The following is a 14,449-nucleotide window of genomic DNA, read 5'->3' on the forward strand; positions in this document are numbered from 1 at the left end:
CAACTTCTCCGTCATCTTGGTGACGTGGCAAGTACGTGAGACCCACAAAGAGGGTTAAAAGACAAAATTAACCCCATCTGAGAGGAGCAATGTTTTTCCCGCCCTTTATCTTGAGAAAAACACCCAACAATTCCAATTTTGGCATCAATTTTCCCTCCATACTCCTTAATTTGTGTCTCTTATCTAAACTAAAGAACTACCGCCAACCAGTTGACCACAATCTGATAAAACCTAGATCAATCTCATTTTCTATTTTTACCCTAGCACTTGTTAAACTAACAGAATAAATATAGAAATTTATATGGAACATCTCATTTCCACAATCTCATTAGAATATAGAAACACATAACTTAACGAAATTCAACTACATGTTTAAGTACCATTAGTTCTTACAAGCAAAAATCATGGCAGATCAACATAAAAGGTGGCAACTAATGGTACTTAAACATGTATTTGAATTTCGTTAAGTTATGTGTTTCTATATTCTTATGAGATTGTGGAAATGAGATGTTCCATATAAATTTCTATATTTATTCTGTCAGTTTAACAAGTGCTAGGGTAAAAATAGAAAATGAGATTGATCTAAGTTTTATCAGATTGTGGTCGACTGGTTGGCGGTAGTTCTTTAGTTTAGATAAGAGACACAAATTAAGGAGTAGGGAGGGAAAATTGGCGCCAAAATTGGAATTGTTAGATGTCTTTCTCAAGGTAAAGGGCGGGAAAAACATTGCTCCTCTCAGATGGGGTTAATTTTGTCTTTTAACCCTCTTTGTGAGCCTCACGTACTTGCCACGTCACCAAAATGACGGAGAAATTGAAAAAAACTGACGGAAGTACTTCAATGATAGCAATACTAGAGTCTGAGTATCACATTGGTACGATTAAGAGTTGAGGTATTACATTAGTAGGTACACCAGAGTTGAGGAACTGTTAGTGAAAAAAACTCTAAAAATATAGATAGTTCACAGCAATACTAGCTTTGAATTCTTTAGCAGATGCAACTATCTGAAAAGATGAGAAGAATGAAAAAGATGGACCAACTTGAAGTAATAACAGAATTTGAAGGTCATGCACACAGCTCAACTGGAAACAATGTACAGTTACAACATAATATTTGGCCAAAAAAGAGTACAACTTTGCAAGGCTACTGTGTTGGTTATTGGATGCTTTCTAATTGAATGGGTAATTTCCGGACTTTGATTGATACATATGTTAAAGCCTAGATTTACCACTTCTCACTCCTGGAATATGCAAAGCATCATAATGGCCAAAACCATGATAGAGGACTCTAATTGGATTTTCCTTCCCATATTCTTGCCCATACTCAGCAATTGTGATTAAGCCACCAGCATTTTCATCATGCATGTATACTGTGATCGGCATTCTGCAGCCACCATGAAATTCATACTTCAACAACATAAATCCGTGAAATAATAAAAGCTTAATGCAGCAGCACTATTAGAAAGCACAAAATAGATGAGGACATACCGAAGAACATGTGAAGCCATTAGCAATTCAGGCTCACCTCCCCATACATGTGGCTCTCTTATTTGGGAGACGTATGTGTCAAAATCACCTTCAACAAACCTATCTTGGAATTCAATGAGATAAATATACATCAGTGATTCAGTGGGCACATCTATATCTCATTTTGTAACTGTAATACATGTTCATCCGCAAAAATAAAAAGTTAGGTCCCTGGGTTTTGACGGATTATCGAATGATTTGGTTATACCAGCTATCAGGTCTCACAATAATAAGTCAACACCCGGACAAAGGCAGAACTAATTTGGATGTTTCTGTTGACTAAGATTTTAATAACCTCATGTCGACCTGTCATTATCTTTGGGTCTTTAAGTCTAAACAGTTGTTTGCATTACACTTTCATCATTCATATTAGATGCCAATGCCAAAATTAGGAAGCAAGGGGAAGGAATAAATGAAAAAGAGGAGCATCATGTCATATTCCATCATCCAAAGAAGTTATATCTTGGCCATTATTTAGCGAATCTAAGCTCAAATCAAAACCCCTGCTCACAACAATTTCCTCGATCAAAGTCCTGAAACTATGCTTTTGCCAATCACATATTGCAGTCTATATTCTTATTCGAAAAATTGGGACAGACTCCTTACAGAGAGACATTCTACCATCAAAAGGGACAAAAGGCTGTCATTATGGATGATACTCGCAATCAGTAAACTTACCACTCTGTCTCTTCTCTCCTTTTGATAAATTCATCAGCAACCTAGAGATATGACAGAACATATAAGTGCTCAATTAACTAAAAAACTATAGCGAGAGTAATGAATGACACTAAATATCCTTATCGACCATCCTAATCTCGTGGGTGAATGCTCTACGAAAGTAAATTATTATCAAATTTCGTTTCTTTAACTAACTTGGTACATATGCACAGTGAATACCAATTAGAGCAAGGTGTTCAGATTCAGGATATAGGAAATTAAAGAAAATTTAACCAAATGGTTGAGCTCTAAGAAGATTCTGCAATTACGATTTCTCTCTTTTAAAAACAAGGATATGAAGTTTGAACTTAGTGTTGTAGTTGTACCAATGATGGAAAACAGAAACACACTCCCCCTCTAGTCATTTGCTAACTCATTATTGTAAAAATGACTCAAAATAGAAACTTACTCTTGCTCTCAAGTCATCTGCTAATTCCTTCTGAAGGCTTTGACTAGGAGCTTGTTTTCCTGCCCGTAAACAAGCACCATGAGCAACAGAGCGGAACAAGCACCTTCCATCTCCAGGTATTCCTGTGTAGAATGGAGAAGTGAGCTATACAGAAGTCAACTAGTAGCTTCAAATACATAGCTACTAAAATAACAGCTCCAAAATATGAGAAAAAAAACAGTATGATGATGGAAGGACATGCTGCTCACCAATAATGGAGTAATCAGTATGAACTTTTTTCCCATGTGAATATGACAAATCATCGTCGTCTTCCTCATCAACATTCTTATAAGCTGCTTCAGCGTATAATGGCTCAGAAGAATTACAAATCAGCAACCCAAACATTAAACCAGCCGAAGCACATCCATGTGGCCACGACACTGGACCCACATTACACTTGATTTTGGGAAACATTCCTTGTCTTGGAGTCGAAATTCTCATTTTCATACCCTGATATGCCAATGAAATATCTAGGCATTGCTTTTGAGTTCCTCTAGCATTAACCGTTAAGGACCTTGAGTTGCCCACATCCATGGAGAAGCAAGACCTGAAACAGCTTCCATGGGGCATTTGGCCAATTCCGAATGGACGACTCTTTAAGAGGGAAAAGCTGCTGAGTTTATTTACCGATCTCCCTGGTCGGTAACAACATGAACTGGATGTTCCTCGAGACACTACACTGCAGATCTTACTGCCCATCTGCATTTGGATATAGCCACTCATGCAGACAACATTCTTTGAAGCCTGGTTGATGTGAGCACAAACGATCGTATTCACGTAGCCTGAGGCTTAGAAGAATGGAACTAGTTAATGCAACACACCACACACCAATATATGACAATTGCACATTAGCAACAAAATATGTTGAAATGAAAACCTAACCATGTACAGTTCTATTTTATCAATTTAAACTGCAATTTAAGGTGTTTCAATCTAATCACAATCCAGCAACATCATCAATAGACGAAAAAGTAAGTAAAATAAAAAGGAGGTGACAAAACTAAAACAAGATATTACATCATATTACCTTGATAATCAAGATTTACCTTCATTCCATTTCACATTAATAGAGGTCCTCCCTACCAGTTGAATATGAGTTATAAAAAGAACCAGCAATGAAAATGAAAATAAGATGAAACAAAAAGCTACCATCAATCTGAGAGACAATTTTTAACCAGCCTCACAAAAACAAACCACGCTTTCTTAAAGTTTATTCCCCTACCAGAAGCACTTTTACCATTTAAATACAAACATTACTCCTGTAAATTATTCTCCCACTATGGGTTAGAAGTTCTTAACTTCTTTTTAACCCTGTTTCTGAACCTCTTAATCCAAGGTGACTTTCCACGTAGCGAAGAAAATTGTCCCTAAAACAAGGCCTCACCTTTATTGTAGCTGGTATAATGAGCAATTAAACACATAACCCAATTTTATAATTATTTATATCCCAATGCAGCATGTAGAGCAAAAACAAGAGAAGGAACTTGAGAACCCCATATCCACAGATTTTGATCTTTTATCCAAAACAAGGAGCAAGCGAAGCAGACCTTGGTTCCACCAATCATACGTATTCAATTCTAGAAAAACCAATAACAATTATTCTCAGCTATAAAATATAAGAAAAATACCATGAAAATCTGACAATGCAAATATACAATCCTCACAAGGAAGCATTAAGAAACTGAACATTTCCAATTCACAGTCAACAAGCATATGTGCTTACCAAAATCATTTACCAAGCCCATTACCCAACAAAAACACAGTGCAAAATGGAATGCAATACCTGCGGAATTCAACTACCAACAAAGAAAAAGATACTGAATAGAAATACCAAAACGATTTATACAAAATTGAAATGAGAATTGTGGAAGCAGAAGGAAAGCGGTAGACGTAAAGAATCAAAAGTAGGTTTCGGGTGTGGTGGAATAAGATACCAACCAAACAAAGAAAGGAGAGAGTACCCAATTGGGAAGCAATGGATAGATGATGAACTCAGGAATGGGTTTTGCTTCTTCGTCTCTCTCTTTCTTCTTCTAAGCTCTTCTAGTACGTACACTCCTTTTATATATATATATATATATATATATATATATATATATATATATATATATTCGATGAGAACTCCTTTTTAGGGGTGTTAATTGAAAACCGAAAACCGAAAAAAAACCGAAAACCGAAAAAAAACTGAAGAAAAAAAAAACCGCACCAAACCGCAAAAAAACTGCACCAAACCGAAAGATTTGGTGTGGTTTTAGTTTGGGACGTTTGGAAACCGAAACCGAACCGAAAAACCGAATATATATATATATTATAAAAAAATTATATTATTTATAGATATTTTTAATATACATAATTAAATATGTTATCGATCGAGACCCAAACTTTATCAAAATTCGGTGAATTTTTTACCATATATGTATTTATATATGCTGATCACATCCGACGGTCGAAATTTCATAATTTGAATTTTAGATATTGGAACCACAACATGTCTACTAATGTGGTATAACTTGTTTAGTGGTCTTTTTGCAAATGTATGCAGTTGTGAAGCAACTATATCTTATAAATAGAATTTTGCAAATTTGTCCGCATGATGCGTTACGTATAGTGAAATATGGTTATAGTAAAAAAATCACATATTTTCGATAACGTTTGTGTCCCGATCGAGGCGGTCAACCCTTTTTACGTTATTATCCCCTATGGGTAGCCTTATCCCTGGAACGTAAAATTTTTGAAAATTTTACACGAGCTGCTACATTACATATATGTGAGAGTGTGCGCATGAAAAAATCCACCAAAACTAGTCAAGAAGGAGGGGGTAAGAACAAATTCACTTAATTAGATGAAATTAAGTTAATGTTGACCACATCGATCGAGACCCAAACTTTATCAAAATTCGGTGAATTTTTTACCATATCTGTATTTATATATGCTGATCACATCCGACGGTCGAAATTTCATAATTTGAATTTTAGATATTGGAACCACAACATGTCTACTAATGTGGTATAACTTGTTTAGTGGTCTTATTGCAAATGTATGCAGTTGTGAAGCAACTATATCTTATAAAAAAGAATTTTACAAATTTGTCCGCATGATGCGTTACGTATAGTGAAATATGGTTATGGTAAAAAAATCACATATTTTCGATAACGTTTGTGTCCCGATCGAGGCGGTCAACCCTTTTTACGCTTATTATCACCTATGGGTAGCCTTATCCATGGAACGTAAAATTTTTGAAAATTTTACACTAGCTGCTACATCACATATATGTGAGAGTGTGTGCATGAAAAAATCCACCAAAACTAGTCAAGAAGGAGGGGGTAAGAACAAATTCACTTAATTAGATGAAATTAAGTTAATGTTGACCACATCGATCGAGACCCAAACTTTATCAAAATTCGGTGAATTTTTTACCATATATGTATTTATATATGCTGATCACATCCGACGGTCGAAATTTCATAATTTGAATTTTAGATATTGGAACCACAACATGTCTACTAATGTGGTATAACTTGTTTAGTGGTCTTATTGCAAATGTATGCAGTTGTGAAGCAACTATATCTTATAAATAGAATTTTGCAAATTTGTCCGCATGATGCGTTACGTATAGTGAAATATGGTTATGGTAAAAAAATCACATCTTTTCGATAACGTTTGTGTCCCGATCGAGGCGGTTAACCATTTTTACGCTTATTATCACCTATGGGTAGCCTTATCCATGGAACGTAAAATTTTTGAAAATTTTACACTAGCTGCTACATCACATATATGTGAGAGTGTGTGCATGAAAAAATCCACCAAAACTAGTCAAGAAGGAGGGGGTAAGAACAAATTCACTTAATTAGATGAAATTAAGTTAATGTTGACCACATCGATCGAGACCCAAATATTATCAACATTAGATGAATTTTTTACCATATCCTTATTTAAATATGCTGATCACATCTGACGGTCAAAATTTAATATTTTGAATTTTAGATATTGGAACGACAACATGCCTACTAATGTGGTATAACTTGTTTAGTGGCTTTTTGCAATTGTATGCATTTGTGAAGCAACTATATCTTGTAAATAGAATTTTGCAAATCTGTCCGCATGTTCTTTTTATTTCGTTAAGAATTAAGTAGATAGACAAGGAAAGAAACTCCGATTTTCTTTACAAAAAAACCGAAAAAAAAACCGATATAAACCAGAGAAAAACCAAACCGAACACAATTGGTTTTTTTTTTAAAAAGTGAAAAACCAAACCGAACCGAACCGAATAAATAGAACGGTTTGGTGTTCGGTATCACCTATAAACCGAACCATTCAAACCGATTAACACCCCTACTCCTTTTATATATCGGTAACCTCGCTATTGGTAATTATTGGTAGTAAATTATAGTTACAGCGGGAAAATACTAAAAATAAGAGAAAAAAGGAAAGGCAAAAAGGAAGGGTGTAACTATAAACTGTATGTAAAGTGAAGAAGAGAGAGCCCTCCCAACCAAATAGTACCACCAGCAGCAGTAGTAGACTCCGATTCCGCAGATGGCTTGGGATTTGATCTACTGGCTGATCTGCTTCTTCATCGACATTGCTCTCTTCGCCTCAAGCCTTTATCAGGTACTCCAGACTCTCTCACTATTTCGCCTTCGTTTTCTTCACAAATCTCATCCCAGGGTTTTGGAATTCTCCTGTCCAATTTAGTAGATTTGCCTACATACTTGCTCGGTAATTAGGTTCAGCTAGAAACGCAGACCTAGTTGACTCGAAAGGACTGCCTCGAATCACTAGCTTTTCACGTATGCATAGTCAGCTGAAAAATCAGTGGGAGGGGAAAATTTTGATTTCCAAGGAGAGTATACAGTTGTGGGAGCATAATATGAGCTCTCTGCTGTCAAATGTATTGTTATCGTGTTTGTTTTCGTTTTTTGCAGCTTCGATTTTGGTGGCATTGTAGACTGATTATTGCTGCTGACTGTTCTCTTAATGTTTGTTGTGTAGTATGTGATGCTAACGGATTTGGAGGCTGACTATATCAATCCGTTTGAGCTATCGACTCGTATCAATCAGTTGGTTCTTCCGGAGTTCATTGCGCATGGAGTGTTCTGTGCTCTGTTTCTGCTGGCACAGCGTTGGTTCATGTTCCTCTTCACGGTCCCCCTTACTTACTATATCGTGATGCTGTAAGTATCAGTAACTATCTGAATATGTAACAAGTGTACAGTTATATATAAACATGAGTAATCAAATGAATTGAAACAACTGGATAAGAAATCATTACCTAATACTAACATCATATAACCCAATCAAGTGTTTGGGAAATCGTAGAACAAGAAAACCTGCATTTGTCTTGCTTACGACAATAAAACCTGTCAAAGATGCTCGTCTGTAATGAATAGAGTGAAAATTGATTAATGCAATAATTTGAATGTGATTTAAAAAACTTCTGTATGGTGATTTGCCGTAGCACCATCTCTGAATATACCTCTGAACTGCATGCAGTTTTTCATTACAAACATTTTTCGACATTATTTACAATAGATGGTGTTATTATTATTCTGCAGTGCTTTTAGTATTTTAAGGAAAATGGATAGAACAATGGATGGTGGCAGAAGATCACTTTAAGGCTGTTACTTTTAGTGTTTGCTTGTTTCACAGTACTGGCTCAAACTAGCTGGTACGTCCTCAGTGAAGGAGTGAAGATTGTATTTGGTATTGGTGGGATAAAAATAAATGACATTAAGTAAGGTGATTCCTTCAATTGAGGCTCTCTTGATGGTGTTAGGCTGTACTTCTTGAAATCTCAGTACAGGCTAACACTAAAAAAGCTTTGAATTGAGATTAACAATTTTTCAAGCTTTTATATCTGAAGTTTTTGAGGAATATCTGGGTTAATTTTGTTCCAAAATATGAGTTTCTAATTCCAGGGGGGGGGGGGGGGGGGTTCCTTCTGACCATCCTCTAGTTCGTCTATCACTCCAACCCACAGCAACACAGATGAGAGTACCAGAAACTTTTAAATTTTAAGATTTTAATCTTGACTTCTATCACATTAGAATATTTTGTAATGATTGCCAAAGCATCTGATATTGGTTACCCACTGGGTTGTGTGGTTCTTTGTTTCTCTTATTTTGCCTAATCCTTTCTCATCTGAGCTAGTCCCACTGCCTCAAATGCAGATCAAACTCGCCTTGTTGAAGCCTATGAAAGGGAGGGCAGGACAATTGTTATTAAACGTTAAAAAAAAGGCCTGTTTAATTTCTTCATGCACTTTGATTCTTCATAATATTAGAAAACAGATGGTTGAGCTGAATGCGAGTGACTCTCTTTTCTCTTATTCTTTTTCCGTGTAAAACGATCAACTGTATCCTTCATTCTTCCCTCCCTAATTCTCAAATCCAATATCTGAAACCTTTGACTGGACCAGTTTACAACCCATAAAAAAAGAAGGTGATGACAGGCACTGCACCTTTGTCTTTCACTACTCACTAGCAGAGCTTTTATTTATTTATATGCACATACCACAGTAATTTCAGAACATGTCTTCTTTAAAATGGTATTTGCAGTGACACAACTAGGGGGTTGTTTACAGTCGGTGCATCTTGAGATGATTATGACATTTGGTCTACTATTCTTGGTAGAATAGGACGTGCAACACAAAGGAATGACAATAACTGATCGTCACTCAATAGGCATACTCTACTGACAAGTCTGCCTCTATATATCTTGGTGTATTGGTGGAAGGTGAAGTTGCATTAACCCTTACAAAGTCCTAACCTTCCACTTTCTATTATCCAGGTTTATAAAGCAAAAGCATCTTATTGATGTCACAGAAGTATTCAGGGTTCTTAACACGGAGAAGAAGTGCCGGCTTGTCAAGCTCGGTGTCTACTTTTGTCTCCTCGCTATAATTATTATCAGGTTCTTTCTTTACTGTGTATATAGATAGAATTTTTCAGTCGTTTATAGTAGTATACATATTACATTTTGCTTTATTAATTGGTTTGTTAATTCTAATTACCTGTGTCTTGCTGTTTGGTTATAGAATTCTCATTTCTGCAATATTTGTGCCGTGGTCCGGATCTGAAGAATTAGACATTTGCGCCTCTTCTCTAGATTTCTAAAACTGACACTATATAATCTAGTCTGGACATACATATAAGGCTCCAGTAGAACCTCTTAAGTAATGAAGATGTTGCCGGTTATTTGTCTACTAGGGACAAAACATACCTGGTTCTTGGTAGTGTAACTTTTAGTGACAACTGATTTCACTTTTGTGTTGTGAAAACCATCTTACTTTCTTAATTTAGTTTCTCATATATCTTCTTTGTCATGGTATTAACAACATTTAGAAATTGCTTTTTACAGTCCTGACTATTGATGACCCTGTAATCAGTGTCTTCTCTTCTTCTTGATTGTACTAAGTATTTATAATTCAGCACTTGGTCATTTCAGTCTGGGCCAATACGATGCTGAATTGTGACCTATATTCTCACAAAAACAGACATACTAATAGTGAAATCTAATTAAACATGATTAGATTCTTGTTATATATGCAATTACCAGTGAACAGAATCAGTCCTTTCTTAATCCTTAGAAGAAGCATTTATATCCCTTCTATAAGCGTCTCACTCTAAACTAATAAGTTTGTGGATATGACTTTCTAGGTTATATGAAAAATGCTACTATTTTAGTGAATCTAAACTTATTCTCTTTAGATTTACAATTATTAATCAACAATTTTGGTCTTTTCTTAAAGAGGTGGTCTATAAAGAGTTTGAGTCCAATATATTGCAAACCTGAATATGTCTGATAAAGGAGAGTTTGCACATATTGAAGTACAGATTAATGTTGTAATAGAAAACGAAGCTTAATGGCAACATGAAGCCCACCATTCATATTTTCTTTCAAATTTTATTCACCTGGTGAAAATTTTACATGCTGTTGGTTAGCTTTGGAGGAACTTGTCACATCAGTAACAAAATGGAAGATCACCCAGCCTCTGTACTCTTGAAAGAGAGAGGGTTTTTTTTTTGTTCATTTCCAAAAGGTCATTTCATAGTAATGTTCCATTGAGGAATGTTTTCCCATAAAAAAAAAAAAAGCTATGCTGCTTTGTTTGAGCTATGGACACAAAAAATGCACAAACTGGTCACTCTCTGATTTTCGCTATTCAAAGCTATCAATGAAATTGGGAAACAGGAATAGAATGTGATTCTCATTGTATAGAAGAGTGATTTTGATAATATTAAATGAAAGATAGCATATTGCTAATCTATAGTGTGTAGTGCAATAATGCATAGTGTGCAAAAGTGTGATTGTTTGATCTAGTTTCATAGATAAAGCAGATTGCTGTACTCTAGTGCCAGGTAATGCAAAGGTGTGCCGTAAAATAATGGCTTTACCTGTGCATGCTGCAAATGCAGCTGTGCCTGGGTCTATTACAAAGATGAAAGTTAAGTATGAATTACCTGTCCATAAGGTGATTTTCCTCTATTTTTCATACATTTATTGATATGAGACTGACTTGTCCGTGACTGGCATTATAATTACAACACTAGATACTGATTTCCTGATTAAACCTATAATCTCCGTGTACCTATCTAATTTTTGTTTATGTACTTTTTTTTAAGTCTACATATCTGTCTCTTTTCATGTACTGAATGAGATCGGGGTTGTTAGCTTATCGTGTTCTAGTCGTCTACTATGTGAATTAAACCTTTGGAGTGTAATTGTTGTTTACTAGTATCCTCATTATTGGGGTAATTTTGGATTCTGAAATTGTTCGTCATGTATGTGAGCTTCTTAAACTTTGTTTTGTTTACATTGGAGGGTACCTCTGATCTATCCTAGTCATAACCCAATTCTCAACTCCCACGACTTGAACCAATATATCAAGTGTAAAAATAAATGATACACTCGTGCCTCCAATTTTACTCATTTTTAAAATAAATTCTTATACAATTTTACTAATCAGTCAAGTTTCTTGTTTTTGTTGAGGCAGTATTGATGGTCGCTAGTTACTTTTACAATTTTGACATCCCTCCATCACTAAATATATGCTTACTACGAATCCTAATTTGCAGGCTTACAATATCTGCTTTCAATTCTTTGACTGATGAAGAACATGCTGTGGATTATTTTTGAGTACCCTCTGCTCGACAGTTGAATAGCCACTCATGTAAGTTTGTATTCCATGTGTTTTATTTGTACTGTTGAAAATATGATTTCTAGCGCAATGAATAGATAATTTACACCTCAGAAGGTAGAATGAACTTCGGTAACTTTTACATAGCGGGAAACCATGTCTTTGTTGTTTTGATATCTCAAGTATTCCAATTCACTAATAGGAACTGGTAATGTGGCTTGTAAATTGGATCTTTTTGTATAGTTGACTTTTCTTGAAGATCTTAAATTGTGGTAATCTTTTAGATACACCATTGATTATTCGGTGGCTTAAATGGTGGATCTATACAATGGCAATTGGTGATGAGAAAAGCATGATAGATCTTTCATTGTCGTCCTTTGCATCATAACCCCGGCCTGATATTATACTGCCCAAAACATTTCTGCATCTCAAACTGACTCATAATTTCCTACTTCAATTGGATGTTTGAACTGATAGCTTTGGGCTCGGCTGAATATTTGACTTTAATTTATCATAATGCATCCATCTTCCTCATTTGCATTTAAAGATATCATTTTCATTCTGGAGAAAACTTATGCTTGTTGGTCAGGTCTAAGACATAGTAGCCAGCTAGCTGTAAGCTAGGGCTTGAGTATGAGACGTGTACCATGAACTATGGTAGATCCTCCCTTAGAGCCTGTGGAACAATTCCAACCCCGAAGTTAATGATCTGGGCTCTAGCTGCTAGCCCGAAACGTATGTGTGTTCGTAGCTGTAGTGGGGGTCTGGAGAGTTTTCTAGATATTTCATATCTAGGGCTTCATATGGAGCTGAGATCTGAGTGACAAAAGGCATCAAAATGGGGTCCATTCTTTCTCATTCAAGTGCCTTCTACTTGGAAGCTTGCCTGTCCAGACACTAGGCAGCTTGATAACAGCTTGCGTTTCTTTGCATCTCTGATTATGATATTAGATTAGGCCCACCAAAAAACATCAAGCCCATTGGGTCCACTTCTCAGTGGGTCCTATGCTGATGGGAAATCTTTAACCACAGATGTGCATGACCCACTATCCCCATTGGTCCGTGACTTTTAGCATGTCTGGTCATTCTCGGGCCCTGGACTTGACCAGTGTTGTCTCCCTGTTCTGGGATTAGGCCCGATATCAATAAACCTCTTCAAGGGGGTCTTAATCTGGATAGGTCACCATCAAGTGGGCTTGTATGCCGCATATCATCTGAGTGATCTGACCGTGCGATGTACCATCCTTCTGTGAGATAATTTACCTCGAGGACTGTTTGGTTGAACCTACTTCTGCTGTCTTTTGCTGTTTGGGAACATAATTTTGACAAGGTTCCTCTTTTTTTTTTTGTGGTTTCTCTACATGCTCCGCTCCCATGTTAAGAAGGTATGGGCTTCTTCTCTGACTTCTACGATAAGATGACCTCAGTTTAGGTTCACAAGCTACTCTTGGAAGATTTGTTAGTTCATTGTTCTTTTAGTTAAGATAATCCAAATGTTTGGTATTTCATTTTTCCTTGCAAAGTTTCTATGTACTGTAGTTCATTCTAGATTGTTGCCAACAACACTGCCAGTGGAGTTAATATCTGCTTAATAGATGAAAAGAAAACAGAAAAAGAAAAGAAAGCCGGTCATGATTATGTATTTGATTCCCTGAAGTAACAATTTATTGTTTGGCAATATAACCATGTAGCAACTGCAAACTCTTGGGAATGGTCCAAGTGATGAGATTGGGTGGAAAGGACAGTTTAGGATTAGGAGGGTCGAAGTTTAAATTTCTCCCATTGTTAAGTAACAGGAGTTGGGAAAATAAAGGATTATGGGAAATTGCAAATGATATAGAGGTCACTTTGCATTGAGTTATTGCCACTACAGGCGAAGGTTGCATAATAAGTTCAAATACTCGTTCTGGTTGTATATACATATATTCGTATTTATAGAGTTCACTTTGCATCAAGTTTCTGCCACTGCAGGCAATGGTTTTTTTTTTTTCCCGCAAAGTTTAAATACTCAATCTGGATGTATACATTATTATAGCATTTGTATATATCTGGTATTTATGTATTTCTGACTAAAATAATCTATTCATAGAAGTCATTCTATCCACTGTAGCTAAGGTATATTATCCAAATATTAATAATCACATCGTGGTTGTTGCTGCTATCACCTTCAGTATGGCCTTTAGATCATTATGTTGCAATTGCATTGGTGCATCAGGCTGGGAACGGCTGTCTGTGTCGAAGGATTCTGCAAATATTTTGAGATGTTGTTTGACATATTAATTTGTATCAACTTCAGCAATATACAATTCTCATATACTGTCTAGTTGCTACCAAAATTATGATTCACCTTATTCTGTGGTCTGCTTGTAATGGGGACATTTTCACTAGTGAAAATGCCATTGCCATTTGGATTGGTTTATGACTTGAGAGTTATTTCCTTGAACAACTTGGGGTTGGAAAATGACCTCTCAGGCTGTCCCATTAGAATTAGATACTTCTACTGTTGGGTTCTTGTGGTAGGGTAGTGGTGGCTAGCGCTGTTTTATAAATTTATGTTTGAAGTTTAAGATAATTTGATAATGTTATGTAGTTAGATTGTTGTTTCTTATGGCTTCCAT

At 36.0% G+C, this 14,449-nt stretch overlaps 2 protein-coding genes across 7 annotated transcripts; one reads left to right on the forward strand and one right to left on the reverse strand.

Moving 5' to 3' along the window:
• Positions 1-1,047: 1,047 nt before the first annotated feature.
• LOC126798603 (OVARIAN TUMOR DOMAIN-containing deubiquitinating enzyme 4-like) lies at positions 1,048-4,712 on the reverse strand. 4 transcript variants are annotated; one of them, XM_050525609.1, is made up of 7 exons: positions 4,654-4,712; positions 3,720-3,771; positions 2,902-3,474; positions 2,654-2,775; positions 2,206-2,246; positions 1,489-1,587; positions 1,048-1,384 (listed from the first exon to the last, which is right to left on the reverse strand). In XM_050525609.1, the coding sequence occupies exons 2-7, from the start codon at positions 3,742-3,744 to the stop codon at positions 1,213-1,215; spliced, it is 1,032 nt and encodes a 343-aa protein (XP_050381566.1). In that variant the 5' UTR covers positions 3,745-3,771; positions 4,654-4,712; the 3' UTR covers positions 1,048-1,212. The 4 variants fall into 4 exon arrangements, with proteins under 4 accessions (XP_050381566.1, XP_050381570.1, XP_050381568.1 ...); XM_050525613.1 differs by having other exon boundaries at positions 4,631-4,674; XM_050525611.1 differs by lacking the exon at positions 4,654-4,712 and adding an exon at positions 4,476-4,602.
• Positions 4,713-7,218: 2,506 nt separating this feature from the next.
• On the forward strand, positions 7,219-12,089 carry LOC126799414 (protein cornichon homolog 1). 3 transcript variants are annotated; one of them, XM_050526618.1, is made up of 4 exons: positions 7,219-7,303; positions 7,685-7,866; positions 9,482-9,604; positions 11,770-12,089. In XM_050526618.1, exons 1-4 carry the CDS (start codon positions 7,229-7,231, stop codon positions 11,828-11,830), a joined length of 441 nt encoding a protein of 146 aa, XP_050382575.1. In that variant the 5' UTR covers positions 7,219-7,228; the 3' UTR covers positions 11,831-12,089. The 3 variants fall into 3 exon arrangements, with proteins under 3 accessions (XP_050382575.1, XP_050382573.1, XP_050382574.1); XM_050526616.1 differs by lacking the exon at positions 11,770-12,089 and adding an exon at positions 11,516-11,612; XM_050526617.1 differs by lacking the exon at positions 11,770-12,089 and adding an exon at positions 9,729-9,870.
• The last annotated feature ends 2,360 nt before the right edge of the window (positions 12,090-14,449 follow it).

The sequence above is a fragment of the Argentina anserina genome, chromosome 6, assembly GCF_933775445.1.
Source record: "Argentina anserina chromosome 6, drPotAnse1.1, whole genome shotgun sequence".
NCBI classification, from domain to species: Eukaryota; Viridiplantae; Streptophyta; class Magnoliopsida; order Rosales; family Rosaceae; genus Argentina; species Argentina anserina.